This window comes from Corticium candelabrum, chromosome 6 (genome assembly GCF_963422355.1).
Source record: "Corticium candelabrum chromosome 6, ooCorCand1.1, whole genome shotgun sequence".
NCBI classification, from domain to species: Eukaryota; Metazoa; Porifera; class Homoscleromorpha; order Homosclerophorida; family Plakinidae; genus Corticium; species Corticium candelabrum.
Window position 1 is genome coordinate 5,860,118 of NC_085090.1, and position 17,500 is coordinate 5,877,617.

Below are 17,500 nucleotides of genomic sequence, written 5' to 3' on the forward strand. Positions count from 1 at the left end.
CGCCTCACTGTATTTCCCCCCTTCTTCATATGTGAGAGCCAGGTTATTTAAAGCTAAAAAAACACAATTATAGCATTTAATTCTGTGTAAAGTAATATAATCTAGATTCTTTCATTATAACCCAGACTATTGAATAATTATCATGTTTGCCTTCTTTTTCCGCTTGTTGTTGTCATCATGTCTAATATTTTAATTTGTAACATCTCATCTTTTGTAATAAATTTTGTTATCAAACTTTGCTCTCAATTAATTCTTGCTTGGTAGATTACAGATAAATAAATATCAATATATTCCTTCTATTCATGTTCTCGAATTAGAAATTCCGACCACTACACAACGTTAGTAATACTTACTTCTCAGTTCTCGGTTACTCGAGTAAATGAGAAGTCCATATTGTACGTACAGCACTTTGTATATGTTTTTCTGTCGCATGTCTAGTTACACTACTGTTTTCATCCTCCATTGATGCATCATTATTAAATTGGATTATTTGAAGTGCGTCATTTAGTAATGATTGAAGTCGTAAAGTACATTTACTAATGTAATAAATTGCTGTCCATTTCTTCCACTTGTCATGCATGCACACTGTTTTCGTAAAACTTTGTAAATAGAGAATTATAGAACACACTTCTTTACCTACAGTTGCGCCCATTTCAATGTTCGTGTAAACAGCAAATTCTATTCTCAGCCATAAATCTTACAAAATATTTTGTAACAGGGATCACTGTCGCACAGAGCGCGCATATTCTACTGTATACCGTTACGACAGTAGACTGATGATAATATAATTAGGTTGGGTACATCACTTTGCAACAGTCCATGTTTTTCTACCTCTCCCAACCTACAGCAATTCCGTTTCCATCAGGATTTCTTCGTTGACTGTTCAAGCTTAGGATGCTGCAGGTGTTTATCCAATTTTCATCGGTATTTCCTCAAGTATGGATTACATATGCGAGAAACATTCGAATTTGTCAATTTAACTTTTGGCTTCCAACATTGCACGATACTAAACTGTAGGCAAACTTTCTTATTACTCTGCTCAATTCACCTCTTCTGGAGTCTGTCCTACTGATTCCTAAACAGCAAGGCAAACACCTTGTCAATTTGGCGTGGCAACCCAATGCGTCAAAACCAGACGTTACTGGTTTAATTAATAAGCAAAATTCTGATCCCACCACAAGACTATATAAACTTTCGTTTTTACAAGAATTACCGTTGGTCAATCGATTTTAATCTAATTGCTTTGTATATATTTATATGATATCAACATTTCATCAGATTTTTCATTCCTTAATATTCTAGTATTCTGGACGGAAAATAGTGTAATTTATAGACAAGGCCCAATAAACAGTAAGCTTGCTTTACAAAGGCACATGCAAGCAGAAAGTGAGATATCGTCTCACAAACTCACTACATACTAAAATTTCGTTTACGTGCTATCGGGCGCCGGAATGTGGTATCAAACACTGGACTTTTTGAAACAGCTCTACATCATCGCCGTCAACAAGCTGCCCGAAAACGTCCTTCATCTTAAACCTCATGTCTAGTTTGGTTAAGTTGGATTAGATGAAAAACTCGCTGATGGATTCACATCCACAATAGATACTCAAAGAAATCAGTCAAAAGACTGGCAATAAATAATATTTGCTAGAATGACACACTAGTTTTCAATTACGACTGTAAGAACCGCTGGCTGCAGACGAAAACATGTATACTATAGATAAGCAACCAAAATTTTGATGCTCGGATATTTAGACATGAAAACTGGACCAACTGAGAAATTAGAATTTAGAAATGAATGTAATAGTTTGTGTAGTTCTGATTACAATACCTACAGACGTCAACTAGAAAATGGACACGAAAACAAATGATGATGACGTCAAACGAACGGGAAAACAGTCGATTTACCACATTTACTGTTAACATGACCTTTGGGTCATCAACAAGTACTCATTGTATGTCTGTAAAAACCTATTTTACAAATATCACTACCTGTGCGCAATTCAAATATTATTTTGGTAAATTAAGGTTAAAACTGATCGAGGGAATACGACTGTCAAGAACTTTAATTAGTCTGGCTTTCATGTAAATAACATTTTGTACAAGAGACTTGCGCTGTATACATTTGATGTACTAAGCATATTAGTTTACGGAAGTTATCATAACGATGTAACATTAAAATTGAGGTGCCGAATTCTATCCGACCAACAAATTTTACTCTATCAATTAAGCATGTAGCAAATTGTGTGTGTTACGTTAGTTAAATTAGTAAGAAATCGAAAATTAGCAGACGAGACGAACGTATACCAGCTGAAATACGCGCATCGTCTTCTCTCCGTTCTCTTTGCAAGTCAATTCCTTTTCTCATCAGCCGCTCTGCATCTTCAAAGTGTTTCATTTCCATGTAGCAAGATGCTAAACGATGAAGAGCTGTAACAAGAATGTGGCGACATTAGTACAAATACAAAAGTATCACAACAATAAGTTAAATAACGCAAATAAATTACACAACTGGGAGAAGAGCTGTCGACCTTGCTTGCAAATTTTTCTGCAATTTAATATCAATTTTATTGACAGTGTAATTTGTAGTGTGATCTAATTGGTGTTACTTACAGAAATACAACTATCCTTACTATAACATGTAACATCGACACTTTCCTAACTGCGTCGTTTCTTACGTTAATCGTGCAATGATTATATTTCCTGCAGTTGGAAATGGTAAATAATATGAAACATCACATGTACGTGTACAAAACAACAATTAATTTTATTTATTTGTATTAACTGTAACTACCTGGTATAATGTGACTGTTACTGACATCGAAAAAGAAACTGCAGATTGTAGACAATTTTCACTTGGGTCTTTCGGCATTTCACGAGAGTACAAAACGTACGCTTTTTATCTTCCCCCTCCCCCTTCACAAGAGCATACGCGAAAACTGCTGATTTAATTTTCATACAACTGTCTGAACTGCAGACGACGTCTACATCGTGAGAACACGAACCAGCATAAGAAACCTACGAGCAGACTAGAGGATACAGAAACAACAATGTACCTTTAATTGCTGTCTAAAATACAACGTAATATTTGTCTTCGTCGTCATCTCTAGTTTCCGAAAACGTTCTCTCAAAATGGAATCCTTCTTCCAAAACTCCTGTGCCTTCCTGACAGCCTCTTGCCGGCCGTAAATGGTATTTAGATAAACAAAAGCGTTGACGAAATACTGATAGGCATTGACAGGGTGCGCATGGACAGAGCTTGCTCAGTTGGACAACTCTGACAACTTCCCTACGTTCTTCATCAAGACCCGCGGCGAAAATGGAAACCCAGATATAGATCATTAACCTGGATGCGGCGGACTGCTAGCAGTAGCAGTAGTAGGTATTAATGTAATCGCTGTTGGTTTGACCAAGCAAATCTGCCATTGAACTAACACGGTGAAAACGTCCTACGCAAGCGTTACAACCGTATTCTTCCAAAGCGTACGCCTGGTTTCACCCCTTCTCCCTAGCGTACGTTTTGTACGCAAGTGAAACCGCCGAAATATGTGGACGACCCCTTAATTAATAATCGTTGTCGTGACCTATAGTTAGTTTTATGGCACCATCGACAAACGTTTGACACGGAGGAAAACAAACATTTCGTCACTATTGCCTGACTAGACTTTTGTCAAATAAATAAAGATTTGCAATGTGTAACGTCACCTGCTGGTTACGAGAGCTCCACAGCTCAAGAGTGATCACACTAAGCAAGCAATCCATTTTAACATATAAACGCTAGTGACCTTACTCTGATTCAAAAAAGGTTATAATGCATCGCTGATAGCAAATGAAATAGGAAAAAAACTAGCGATGCTTTGTTTACAGTCTGAAAACTCAAGATCACTTGTGAATCCATTATTTTTATATATGGAGCGGTAAAAGTCTCCCATACGAAATCCTGGCAATAAGAGTGACTAGACGCTTTCTTTCCCCCGTACGAATCATCTGACTTCGCGATACTAACCTATTATTGCCTAAATTAAACTTACTAACTCAAAATTTCAAACTCGTCTTACCAACTGGATATAACTTAGAAAGAGAAATGTCGTCGCCAAATGATTGCAACACTTGTACGGCTTCTTCAAAGTATGGCTTCCCCGCGTCAGGTCTACTCATTAGATCGTACGCATCACCAACAGAAATCAGACCTAAAATATCAAATTGCAAAAGCTAAACTGTAATTATATGTTAAATTATACTCACTCTTGCTCATTTCAATGGCATCGTTAGTACTGCGAGTGCCGAGTTGACGACGAATTTTCAATCTCTCTTCTGCTAAATGCTTGGCTGTTGGAATGTCGTGTAAATCTGTTGCCAACAAACAAGAAAACTTCAAAAGGTCTTGACATTCTTGCTGTATACATTCCGATTTCAAGATGTGATCACAAACGCTGTAAACGTGTGGAGCCAATGCAATCAACTTGCTGTTGTTGAGGTTGCGTTTCATATCGCCTTCAGAATTTGGTAACATGTCTTGCATACACTTTGTCAAACAAATGAGAAAAGGCAAGAATTTGTCTGTTCTCTTCATGTGGCTTACAACAGACTGCTGAACGAGCGCATGAATGTCACACGTGCGTTCCTCGTCATTCAACGTGAGCAGAGAAAAGTCGTCGGACAACAAATGTAGAGAGACCTCAAACTCATTTCCTCCGATCCTCGACTCGCTGCCACCCATCACAGCTGCACGAAGAATATCAGTAGGAATGGCGCTCGTGTCCATCAGAGAAGTAAAACTGAGAATATTCTCTGCATTTTCGGATCTTCTTGCCACTTCCTCTAGATCGAGATCCCAATGCATCGGTGCTTCCCGGTCGACTTTTAGTCTTTCCTTCATATTCTTCAGCTTCTCTTCATCACTCGTACAAATGTCGCACGATTTGGCCAGTGAGGCGACGTCGGCAGCTAAAATTTGGTCAATCCGTACAATACCCAAACTCGTTAGCTTGTGCTGTAGATACTGCAATCCCCAACCATGTAATTTGTCCTTTAAGTCATCGACTGGATAACGCGCGGTCTCCAATGACAGTTTTTCTCTCATCTCCCTGTAAGTAACCCCTGTCTTCTTCGTCAATGTTGCAACACGTCGTATGGCCAGTGGCAATAGCTTCACTTGTCCATCGGTCACTATTGGTCTTATTTCATCCAACTCCGTTTTTGACATCTTCCCGTCATCGTTGCATTTTCCAGCCCAAAGACAGAAACACTCGACGGCTGCGTCTTCATCCAATTCTGGCAGTTGAATCACATTGCCTTCTCGCATAAGCTCGTGATCTCTGCATCTCGTCGTAATGATAACGTGAACTTTCATGTTGCAAGAAGGGACAACATGTTGGATGACGTTTAAATCATCACTGCTGTCGTAGATCAACAAAGCATTGCCTCCACGTTGACCGATGAGATCTAAAAAACGCGCATTCATTTCTTCCAATGATTGACTTGCACCATCATCTTTCTCACAACTTAGAAGAACCATCTATTACAAATACAATTTAATAACAAATTTTTAAGCAATTATTTGTTCGTTGTTTTACATATTTGTAAAGATATTGTCGTATGGATGCACTTGTTCTTGAGCTGATAAAGAAAACTCCTCCTTCATACGAGTTTCTGTAAATCCTTGCATAGTTGGCTGCTACGCATGACTTTCCCGCTCCCCCTTGAGCACAAATGCACTACAGGCAAGTAGAACAATAGTCAAGCACATGCATGGAGTTGTCATTATAAATATTGATTGTATGTTACCATCAAACGAAAGTCACTAATGTTGATAATCTCCTCTTTTCCATGATCTCCTTTCCAAAAATAATGCGATAAGTCGGTGATAATTGCGTCTCGACCACAAATATGAGGAAAATTTCTTTTTTCCAGTTCAAGCGAAAAATGTGCTATAAACAACAACGTATTATAGTCATCGGCGTATACGGATCCAATAAAATTGTCGAACCTGTCCACTGTCGCTTTGTTTTGTGTTGTAAAGATTCTCGTGATGCAAAATCCCGACTAGACGTTGCCTCATTTCCTAATTTGCAATTCTCTCCAAACATTCATTTAAACAATTATAAAAAAATTGTTTTTAATTATAATATTATTAAACGTAAAAACATCTAACAACGCAAGTACTAAGAAGTATCCGTCAGTTAATTAATTGAAATAGCAACAAAATGTTTTGCAGCCATTGATATACCTTGAAAGAAGAAATTTGTGAGGGAGAAAAATTTGTGCGATTTTGTGCGATCACAAGCCCATCGCGCAAAATAAATTCCAGATATTTGTCCCTTGCGATTGATCTTATTGCACATGGCCTTATTGTCGCACAAATTAATTCCGCACAAGTAGTGATGTTTCTAGAAAATGAACAATTTTTCTCCCGCAGAAACTTTTTCTTTCAGGGTACTTCCAATTCCAATTGCTTCTTGTATTACCGCTACACCATCTGTGCTAAGTGCACTCTATATAAATAACTGCATGGTAGAAAATTGCACTAGACAAGAGAGGGCAGAGCGTAGCATGCGATAGACAGAACTATAGCGTACAATCATTTGTAAGTATTGTCCTAAAAATTGTGGACTGTAACTACGTGTGAGAACAAAGCTGCAAGTATATAGTATGTACACCATTCATTTTCCTGATTAGATCTGCCACCGCGTCACTCAATTAGAAGCCAATAAAGGGGGATGGCCATAAAATTAGGCGTTCCCGTAGCATCGTGAAGTTTAGCCCCCCATTTCTAGAGGTCATGCTTCGCCGATGGCTTACTCAAGTCATATGAATATCACGATCTGTCAACAACTGTACCTGCTACGTACATTCCACACACTTTAGCATTGACTAATTAAGTTAAACATCCTTACACAAATTGGAAACTCTACAGAAAGTGCCACAAGCTCGTTATCGACAGTTTTACCCAACACCTACACTATCTACAACAACGTTCACTGACCTTGTTGAGATTGCCTAAATTGAATTTTAGCTGTTTGAGATTCCTCATCAACTAATTACAGTTAACATTAAGGCGTGTTATAACCAATCAGAATACTAAAATAATTATTTACCAAAAAGATGTTGTTTAACTGTCATCAAGTGCCTTAGAAAGGCAGCAGACGTGCTAGCAGCATACACATGAAAATAGTTTCCTTTGCTTGCATTAGAGCCATAGTCAGAGATGCCTTTCATGACAACTGCTTTGCCTGGTACCCCCTTTCGTCTGAAGCTCTCAATGGCTTGTTTCATAAACGAGTAAGCTTCCATGTCTACTGCCTTCACCTTTCTGTCGGCAACGCGCGTTTTGTAAGCACTCAACTCTGCTTTCAGGTTCATTTGCTTGTGTGGCAAGGAGAGCATGGAATCGACAATGGCTACAATCTTATCTACTCGCGGAAAACTAGCTTCATTGGCTGCATAACCATTTCCTTCGTCAGTAGCAATGTACCTATATTTTGCAGTTGGAGATACACTAATCCAAGCAGATGATGATTTTATCATCGTGTCCAGAATTTCATCGTAAGTGAGACGAATATCATCATCCCTCATCGTAGCCATTCCTGGTAATTTCTTGTCCACTATCTTGTCAAGGAGTTCTCTCTTGCTAATGCCGTTCTGCCCACTCTTGATCGCAAAGTCTAGGATAAGTTGTTGAAGATAACGAGGGCTCGGACGAACAGCGTTCTCTGGAATGTACTTCAACCAGACTTCAGAATCTGCGTGAACCAATTCATTGACTGACGTAAGGATACCTTTGTCGAGCTCACAGTATTGTGCTCTAGCCTGGAAATCCCCGCCTTCTTCCACTTTCCCTCCCATCTCTGCTGTCGTTCGTTTGGCGATGAACACACAACCGTGCTCCACGTGACCATGTCTGTTCTCCTCTCCAGCGCAGATCCCCGTCATCACCACTACGGTAGCCGTAAAGTACTTGGCAAGATTGGAAAGCAGCACTTGACTCTCGGTGGCTCCCATTTCGGTTTGTGCGACCACGCCCACCTTTGTTTCTGTAGAATTCCATCCTTCACACACTCTGACGTTGAGCCTGCTGAGATCGGTGAGATGTGCGTATTTGTTTTCAAACTTGCCGTTCGTTCCGTTCTCTAGAACTGCTATCGCAGCATGCAGCTCCGACTCTGAAGTGCAGACGACGAGAACGTTCAAATGATCTTGAATATCCGACATGACCAAAGATCGTTACAACAGCACACTAGTTCAGTGCTTGAGTTGAGTTGCAATTTGCATACAAATCTAACATAGGTTGTCGAAACTTACGACACTCATTCACTCATTTACTGTCTAGATTCGCGTATCCAGACCCTTACACTGTCTTCATGCCGCGAGGAGAAGGGTCTGGTGAGGTTCCTTTGCTCTTGCCATGTTGCCGCATCACCGAATTCCGGTGAACTGAAGGTCCTATAAACTGCTATAAAGAGACAAGATAATATTACCGCTTCTCAAGGCAGTGGTTGAATGCAGGGTGTCTGTAGAGGATGTAACCATTGATGCTATCTTCAACTCCAGGCAAGCCACGGATAACGTTTCACGGCCGTACCGTTGCACAGCCATCGCGAGGTGAGTTTTTGTCGCAAAATGTCGACAAAATGGAGTGTGCGCGCGCCCGTTGCAGACATTGATTTTCACTTTGCAATGCCGGTGCATGTGGTAACGAGTATGTACGTGTTCGGCTAGTAAGTATATATAGGCTAGTGCAGCGAGTAGCCTAGAAGGTTTGCTGTATGGCGACGCGATCATCTCCTATTCTCAGAAAATTGACGTAGTTGTCTAGAGTTCATCGGAAACACGTCTGACACAACCTGACAGCTACTGCGCACTGCATGATAGCGCGTCGCTGTATGTAAGAAACATGCAGAGCACTAATTCGTCGCCTAGCGTCTAACTTCTCACTATACTAGCCTACGTACAGTACTAGCCGAACAGGTACGTGCTCGTCATCACATGCACCGGTATGGCAAAGTGGAAATCAATGACTGGAAAGGGTGCGCGCACACACCATTTCGACAACATTTCGCGAAAAGAACTCACCTCCCAATGGCTGTTCAACGGTAAAGTCATGAAAGGTTATTCGTGGCTTGCCTAATAGCTAGAGTCGAAGATAGCAACGATGATTACATCCTGTAGAGACACCCAGCATATAAGCAGTAATATTATCTTGCCTCTTATAACATTTATAGGATCTTTTAGTTCACCCGAATTCGGTGTGCGGCAACGTGGCAAGATCAAAGAAACCTCACCGCAGACCCTATTCTTGCGTAGCCACACCCCATTCCACAGCGTCATACTTCCGGGCGAAATTTCCCTGAAAGTATGACGCGGCAATTTCGCCCGGAAGTACGCTCGGCAAAATAGGGTCTGGCAACGAAAAACTAACCAGACCCTTGTCCCCGCGCGGCATACCTAAAGCGCATTTCTGTATTCTCTCCACACCAGCTAATCCGGTTGAGGTTGTGGACCTCTATACAGGGTGAGGTATACTATTTCTTTATGCATTCAAACAGAATCGGGGGTAAGGGGGGGGGGGGAGAGATCAAACAACCTATCCAACCATCTCTAAAGGCTGCATGCATGGATAATCTGGTGGAGGTTGGTTGAGCTCCATGCATGCACTGATTCTGGTTGGAGACCTAGAGTATAATGCTAAACCTCACCCGGTAGAGGTCTATGGACAACCTCAACCGGACTAGCTGGTGGAGAATCGGAAATGCGCCCTATAGAGTCGTGTCCTCGGTTCCCTTTTTTCTCGTACAGGGCTTCTCCGTATGTGCCTCCGTCCTCGCTTAATTAATTATTTAAATTAACCACTAGGTATAAAAACTTAAAATGTTGCTTTTGCAGAGAAAAATTTCAAGAAAGCAGCAGAAAAAGTTTCAACGCATGAATGATTACAGAATATTTGAGATCAACTCTTGATGTGGACTGGTAATTGAGCATAGATTGTGGACCAAACTGTTTGGACGATGCAGGGAAGAAAGTGCGAAAAAGTGGAAATTGTACTATTAAACGCCAAGAACTGTACAAGTTTAGATACTAATTAACAGCGAATAACCCAGTACTGTTTAATTATGTACATCTAGCACTAGCCTCACCTCAGACGCAGAGCGGATTGCAGCTCCGGATGCGCTTTCATCACAACTACGTCTGGTCCTGTACCGCCTTACTGGGCGGGAGTAAGTATGTAAGTTTACGCAAATTCTTCAGCGCGTGTCGTACTAATGCTATTAGCTCGGAACTGAGGTTTCGATTAGACTTTGAAGTCGTTCTAGCCTCTGTACTTGTCGATATTAGAGATTGCAGCTACGTTAGAGAGCGTAGCGGTGAAATGGCAGATCAGAAATGGCACTTGCAGTGCATCATACGCCTTTGAACGCGTACACAGGTTCTCAGCAATGCATTGGACTGCTGCCTACGTACTGCACGCTATAGCGAAGATCCCACGCGACAGTCGTTTCATGTAGCTAGGTAAGCCGACAAAATACACTTGTAACTGACACTAATCATGATTAACGCTGACCGCAAGGGGCGGTACCAGACCAGGCGTAATGTGATGGAATCGCATCCGGGGCTGCAATCCACACTGCGTCTGATAATATAGCATTGTATTAGAATAAACAAAACATTAGCAACCACGCCCATAAATTTGGGGAATGAACTTCCAAGAACCCCCAAGAACCCCCATTGCTACAGCATTGGTTGTCCGTTAAACTAGCACGAAGAACGATGAGCAAAACCGTTGTCCACAAGAATGCGCACATACGGGAGTTGAATGCTATGCAGTCTCCTCCCACCTGTCACGTGCAGGAAGGCCAGCCTAAACTTATTAATAATAATCAACTCTTGCGCAATCTTCCCGTCTTGTTCCCATGCTATTCGTGGACACAACCACACGGTACATAAAGCCAACATTCCTACTTATCTCATTGTACTAGCGCTTTATTTTCTACGTGGTTGGATGGAGCGTGTCAGACATCGACGGTCGGTTCTCCCGTTTCTAGAACACGGACTGACGTCCTACTGTCAACAGTCTCTTTGTCTTCGTCGCCTAGAACGACAGGACAGATGGAGGTGTCGCTAGAATACGACAGGTGAGTAGTAGCGAGCATTTTTGTTGGCCGTGTCCCAAGGGCCCCTCCCTAGTAACTTGCTACATTGTAGTAGGGTAAAGTCGCCTAGACGTGGACCCCCGTATAGTTGGACAGTTAAAGTGGAACGAATTGGTCATCAACCGCGACGCGATTTGTTGCAATAGCAAGCACTAGGTCGTACCTTGTCTGGACAGGATGCTCATCCAGCTAACGCCGCTTTGTCGCACTCTTTCCCGTATGGTTAGACAGTAGTCGCGAAACCATAACAATCATGCAGCTTTATATATTCAACGCAAGCATCACCGTTGTACATTCGTTGCACAGCCTATACTTTACTCTACTGTAGTACAAGTTGTAGTAGACGCCTCACGCTGGTGAGTAACACGTCCAACGGAGTTTTCTGAGCGTCTACTGAAACGGAGAGTCCTAGCTAGACAATACGTATTTGTTGAAACCCTACCTGTTGTGGAAGTAAACATGCAAACTGCCTAGTAGATTACGTATATAGGCCTGGGATAGGTAGTCGTCGTTTTGCGATCGTGATCAAGACAATTGAAATGTACAGTCTAGGTTTGCTCTCAGTTCTGTTGTAACGACTGTGGTATGGTATTTACTAACATAGAAATTGATATCAGCAAACATTAACTATCAACAGTGTTAGATGCAGCACAGTAAAGGATTGATTGTAGTATGGGACGTGTGAATAGTTGACTGTAGGTGGCATTCAACTCCTGAAGGTGTTTCTTGGTTGTCAAGTACACACAGTCCGTAGCTACAATACAAAAGGATGAGGTGACGAAACTTCATGAAGCATTTTCTTCGCCGTTTGATCACTTGCACGAATCGTTCTTGGACTCATCTGTAGTCGGACATGGAAACAATTTTTGAGGTAGATCCTATCATGAAACGTGGTCATGGGGAGGAGAAATTTGAGTGTTGTGTGTACACATGATATATATATATATATATATATATATATACCAAAAGCTCGATGGAGAGCCATCTAGGACCATGCCTATTTTTGTTGTGTGACCCGGATTAATTAAAAGCCTTGCTACGCTCGGCAATTATGTAGATTTACGAGTAGTAGCTAAAATCGGGCAACTTGTAATCAAAGTGGACGGACCTGGAAAGTTGAGGAGCACCTTGTTAACAGGCAGGGCCGGTAGCGTTGCTCTTGAAATGGGGGGCTAAACACAAGTACAGGACACGCCCACTCTTATGGACATGCTCACCTTTATTGGCTTTTAATTGACTGATATTATAGAATCAGGGGCATATCTAGAATGCAAAAAAGGTGGTGTATGTACTATATACAGGTATTTACAGCCAACAATTTTAATGACCACGCCTACAACTGATGGAAGCTATAGCCCAGTCTAGCCCATGCCATGCTATGCCCCTGTTCTAAACCTCAACAGACACCCATGCAGAGAAAGAGACGCCGCCTTTTGGAAATTTCTTTGCAGCACAGAACTTAGATCTAACACAAGGACAGAACACAGGAGACAGACAACTGCTGCCATATCATGCAGGTGAAATCCTCACTGCAGATGGATTCATAGAAAAGTGAAAGCTAGAAACGTACATAAAGTGGCAAAAAGCTACGTCAAGAAACTCGCCTCCCATCAGGAAGTCCAAGACAACGTTTGCAATGTGAGTAGCTGGTTGAACCTTTGCAGTGACAAGAATGACTGCTTTTGTAGTAGGTATGGTCAATCGTACTACCAAGATTCAAAGAAAGATGTTATGAAGGATGGATAGGCTGTGCCATGCTCGATGAGATGCCAGAACCTGCATTTTTGGCATACATAGATAGTCAGCCAGTCACAGAGATTTGGGGCAAATAGAACCCTGTTAGTATACAGCTTCTTGCAAGTCATGTGACTTTATCAAAGTCCCGTTTCTTTAACTCGTAGCTTTCTATAATTACTGTAGAGCGTGTAACTTTTTTGTTTTCTTTTGCATCAATTTGATCGGTACTGCTCAATTTGTGACCTAAATTTTAACGTGTTTCGCTAGCATTTTTGTCTTAAGATAATCTACAGTAGCACTATATCCGCTTAGTTCGCTTGAAATTACATACTGGTGATTTGATGGCACTTAGGGGACGTGGTCGGAAACCACTCCAAATGATGTACCCGAGCTATACTCTTGTAGTCTAACCATAGTCAGCCCCTCCCCTTTGGATGGAATGAGAGTAACAAGGTCTTTTTGCTCTAGTGGTGCTTCCTATTGTCAAAATGCATACCAGCTTGGTCAAATGTGCTTACGGAGAACTGGACTGAAAACAATGAAGATCTCTGAAATACTGCAACGTTGCCATCAGTCATTAGCCAAGGTCACGTGATTACTATAATGACCACTTAGCTCACTGTTTATCAGGGAGCAGCAACAGATAATATCAAAGTAACTTTACCAGACCCTCTTCCCGCCAAGGGAAGTCAAAGGGGGAGGGGCTGGCTAGACAAGACTAAATCACTTGTAGTAGTAGTAATCATGAGCATATTCCAACTTCTTTCTAATTCTTTCTAAAAATGTGTTTTATTTTGATCAAACTGCATGTGATTACTTCTACGTTGTGTTATGACTTCATTTTAGGGAATCAGAATGTCATGCATGCATTTTTGTATATGCACTAATTTTTGTTTGTGTCTGACACCGATGTACTCAAGATTACAACCAAGTGTCGAAAGATTAGTTGGAAGGAACTCGATACAATAACCAGAGTCTGCTAAGATATCATTTGCTATTGATGTCGATATTAATGCATGTCATTGTGTGTGTGTGTGTAGATTACGTGCTTTGTGGACGGATAACTTGGCCACTACCACTATGGCTTGCTCAGAGGCTTCTTCACAGATGTCTGACGAGGGCAGCACATGGGAGAAGCAGAAGAAAGTTTTTACACGGACAATGAAGTTGGTTTGTTGGTGTGTTGGAGGGTGGTGATCGAGATTAATTGTTTTGGTGTCGTAGTGGCCTAGTACATACATTGAAGATATTGATGAATTTGGATCATGTGTTGACTCAGGTGTGTGTGTGTGTGTGTGTGTGTGTGTGTGTGTGTGTGTGTGTGTGTGTGTGTGTGTGTGTGTGTGTGTGTGTTGGATGTTCTATGGCGACACCTAGAGTATGTTGTGCTCTATGGTTGCTTGCTGTTGCCCAGTCTCCTCTGGCATTTACCATCTCTTAAATGCCCAAAAACAATTGATTTTCTGCTGAGTCAGAGGAGCAAGGCACATACGAGGCATAACAGAAGAGGATTAGTTTAAATGTGGGCCCAGGACATTGACTCAATGGTGTCACTCTTTTCAACCCTCTTCTGTTCAACTGCGGTGGTTTTACAAGCCCCTCAGTTGTTTAATTAAAGAAGTCTGCATAGAGAGTGAAAGACACGACGTCAGGAGTTTACGTTGAAAGGCCAGGATACATCAGGGTTTTTGAGATCAGACAGCTGGGAAAAGAAGAAAGCTGCTGTGATGACTACAGAAGTATGGAGGTTGTTTACAAGGAAGAATGTTGTTTATATTTTGACATCGAGGTCTACAGAGGCGTGGGTATGGTTGCCAGCGCCGGAAGTTTTCTTAATAAGAAGTACTGTACTCGTAAACTCTGAGGTTGTTTTTGCCCCTTATATTGTGTGACGTGACCGTTAATAACCTACAGTGACGCAGCAGTAGTGTGTGTGTGTGTGTGTGTGTGTGTGTGTGTGTGTGTGTGTGTGTGTGTGTGTGTGTGTGTGTGTGTGTGTGTGTCTGTGTGTGTGTGTGTGTCTGTGTGTGTGTGTGTGTGTGTCTGTGTGTGTGTGTGTGTGTGTCTGTGTGTGTGTGTGTGTGTGTGTGTGTGTGTGTGTGTGTGTGTGTGTGTGTGTTTGTGTGGTGCAATAGCTCGGTTGGTCAGAGAGTGCATTTGGAGAATGAAAACATCCGGGACCTTGCAGTGTTGCAGGTTCAAGTCACAGTGATGGCGAGCTACGGCATAATTTCCTTAAGCAAGAAAATTCCCTAGCAATTGCTTCTCTCGACTCTGGAGTATAAATGAGTACCTGGTCATTGACTGGGGTGGACATGACCGCTGGCTTGGCCCTAACATCATGCAGCAGACGGGTACGTGTGGGCCTTGGTGTCTAGTCCCAAAGCTGCGCCATAGTTAGTGCCCCTGGATGACTCTGGCCGAGCTCCATGTGGATTGTAGCGCTGGCCCTAAGACTCCACGTAGCACATGGAGACTCTGTATCTAGAGGCAGGAGGAGCTATCTCCGTAAGGTTGACGCCATTCAGGAATGACGTGGAGGGCTTGACATTTGTGTGTGTGTGTGTGTGTGTGTGTGTGTGTGTGTGTGTGTGTGTGTGTGTGTGTGTGTGTGTGTGTGTGTGTAGCCTTGACGCTAAGTCATGATTCACAATATGCGACGTGTAGCTGACCGTTGCGTCGCGTCGGTTGACGTCAAAGTATGCCGCCTATTTGTGAATTGAATGGCGCGACGCGAGGATAGAACAGAGTTCTATTTCAGCGTCCAGCCAGAAGTGTTCTTGCGTCCAACCGGATTTGATGCCTTTACACTATCCAATAATATTGTGAGGTTCAGGACACGTGTTGTTAGATCATGGAGGATCTAGACATTGAACTTCTCATTGAAGGTGTTCGTCTTTACCCATGCATCTATGGCTACGCGAAACTAAGTTCGTCCATTGTCAACGTGAGAATAACCCGACTATGGCAGCGCGTGCTAAACTGATTACACAATGTGACCGAAGAACGTGCCACGTATTGTGAATTGACCACGCGTTGGAACGCGACGTGACGCGACGCAACGCGATTATCAGCTGCGCACTCATATTGTGAATGTCACATTTCAACGCGTGGTCAATTCACAATACATGGTGCGTTCTTTGGTCACATCGTGCAATCAGTTTAGCGATCGCTGCCACGCGTTGCATATTGTGAATCAGCCTTAACGCGTGTTATTAGATGTAGGTTTCACATTACTGAGAAATGCTACCATCGTATAAGGCGAAGAGTGGCCACAATATGTCACACAAACTAGTTTGTCATGTGATAGATGTTTCATGTTGCGAGAGGTTCTTCAAACATTATGTATTCAATTTTAAATTTGTGTGTCTGTGTTTGATATTCAATGTGTAACCTTTCTAGATGATCACAACATTCCAAAGGAGAGACGTCGTAATTTAGAGCAATACAGCTAACAACTGAGTCTTTGCACACACTCTACTCTCCACCATCCTCAGGCTTTCGTTGAATCCTTTCAACAACCAGAAGCTCATCATAGATCATGGAATGCGACAAACGAATGCAGTCAACATCTAGAAAAGTGACTAGACGAGCCACCCGAGTGCTACTACAAACAGTTATTGAGCATTTTGAAGAGTGCGAGGAAGCACAACCAGCAGAAACCGAAACAATGCAGACATGTGATGAAAGTGGTCTCTTCGATTATGAACAGGTGAGACGTGTGTGTGTGTGTGTGTGTGTGTGTGTGTGTGTGTGTGTGTGTGTGTGTGTGTGCACGCACGCACTCATGTGTATGTGTATGTGTGCAGGCGCACGTGTCAGTGTTTAGGTTATCACGATATATTAACATTTGACGAGACTTCGAGAGCTCAGTTGGTATGCAAGTGCAACACCCCATATATTGTGCCAAGTGTGTATGGGGATCTAGGGGTTTCTCACATGTTCCACACGTGAACATCGTGAAGCACGTGCAAACAAGCCTTGTCCACGGTCTGTTCACCAGACGGCTTCCCCGAATCAATGCCAGCTTCATGTCCTCAGATCTCATTGCAAAAGCATGCGTGACATTGCTTGTCTGGCAGTACATTGAGTTGGAGAGCAACAAAGACGGCAAGCACAAAATGACAGACACAGCGATATGTTGCACCTGCCATAGGAAAGTCTCTTGGAAGAGCAGCAATATGAGAGTAACATGATAGACCATTTACGTCAGTCATTTGTGCCACTAGTGCAGCTACAGAGTAGCTCTCCAGCACATGAGGGGACTCTGTCAGTTAGACGGAACTGGCTGAAACGAGATATGGTAAACATGTTAGCGTTTTTGTCCATTAACCTCCATCTCAACTGTAGCCAGTGGGTAAGAGTTACGTATGTGAGATGATGAGCATCTTTGCAAGATTAATAGTGCTATTGTGAGGAAACTGAGTTGCAAGTTTGGTGTTGGAACTAGGCAATATATCGTGATATCGTTAACTGGCTGACAAAAAGTATCGTAGGTGTACTTTTCTGATATCTCCCAGCACTCGTCTGAATTATGACTTCGACATTATTATGTTTTTGTGTTGTGTTGAAACATTGTCTCTGTTGCTGTTTGGGATTGTGATTAGCGTCTGTGT

At 42.2% G+C, this 17,500-nt stretch overlaps 1 protein-coding gene and 1 long non-coding RNA gene across 4 annotated transcripts in view; one reads left to right on the top strand and one right to left on the bottom strand.

Moving 5' to 3' along the window:
* LOC134181600 (nephrocystin-3-like) overlaps nt 1-4,293 on the bottom strand; it is an 11,161-nt gene extending 6,868 nt beyond the window's left edge. Inside the window, exons 1-4 of the mRNA XM_062648866.1 lie at nt 4,246-4,293; nt 4,059-4,190; nt 2,308-2,430; nt 1-53 (exon numbers count right to left, since the gene is read on the bottom strand). The exon at nt 1-53 is cut by the window's left edge and continues 73 nt beyond it. Coding sequence (XP_062504850.1) covers nt 1-53; nt 2,308-2,430; nt 4,059-4,190; nt 4,246-4,255 — 318 coding nt within the window. The 5' untranslated portion in view covers nt 4,256-4,293. The remainder of the gene's footprint in view (nt 54-2,307; nt 2,431-4,058; nt 4,191-4,245) is intronic.
* A 6,646-nt stretch (nt 4,294-10,939) lies between these two features.
* LOC134181137 (uncharacterized) overlaps nt 10,940-17,500 on the top strand; it is a 13,822-nt gene continuing 7,261 nt past the window's right edge. The window contains exons 1-5 of one of the 3 annotated variants that reach the window (XR_009970088.1): nt 10,940-11,129; nt 13,353-13,858; nt 13,925-14,050; nt 14,109-14,163; nt 16,287-16,596. This is a non-coding gene — a long non-coding RNA (uncharacterized LOC134181137). The remainder of the gene's footprint in view (nt 11,130-13,352; nt 13,859-13,924; nt 14,051-14,108; nt 14,164-16,286; nt 16,597-17,500) is intronic. The other 2 variants (XR_009970087.1, XR_009970089.1) reach the window with 2 other exon arrangements.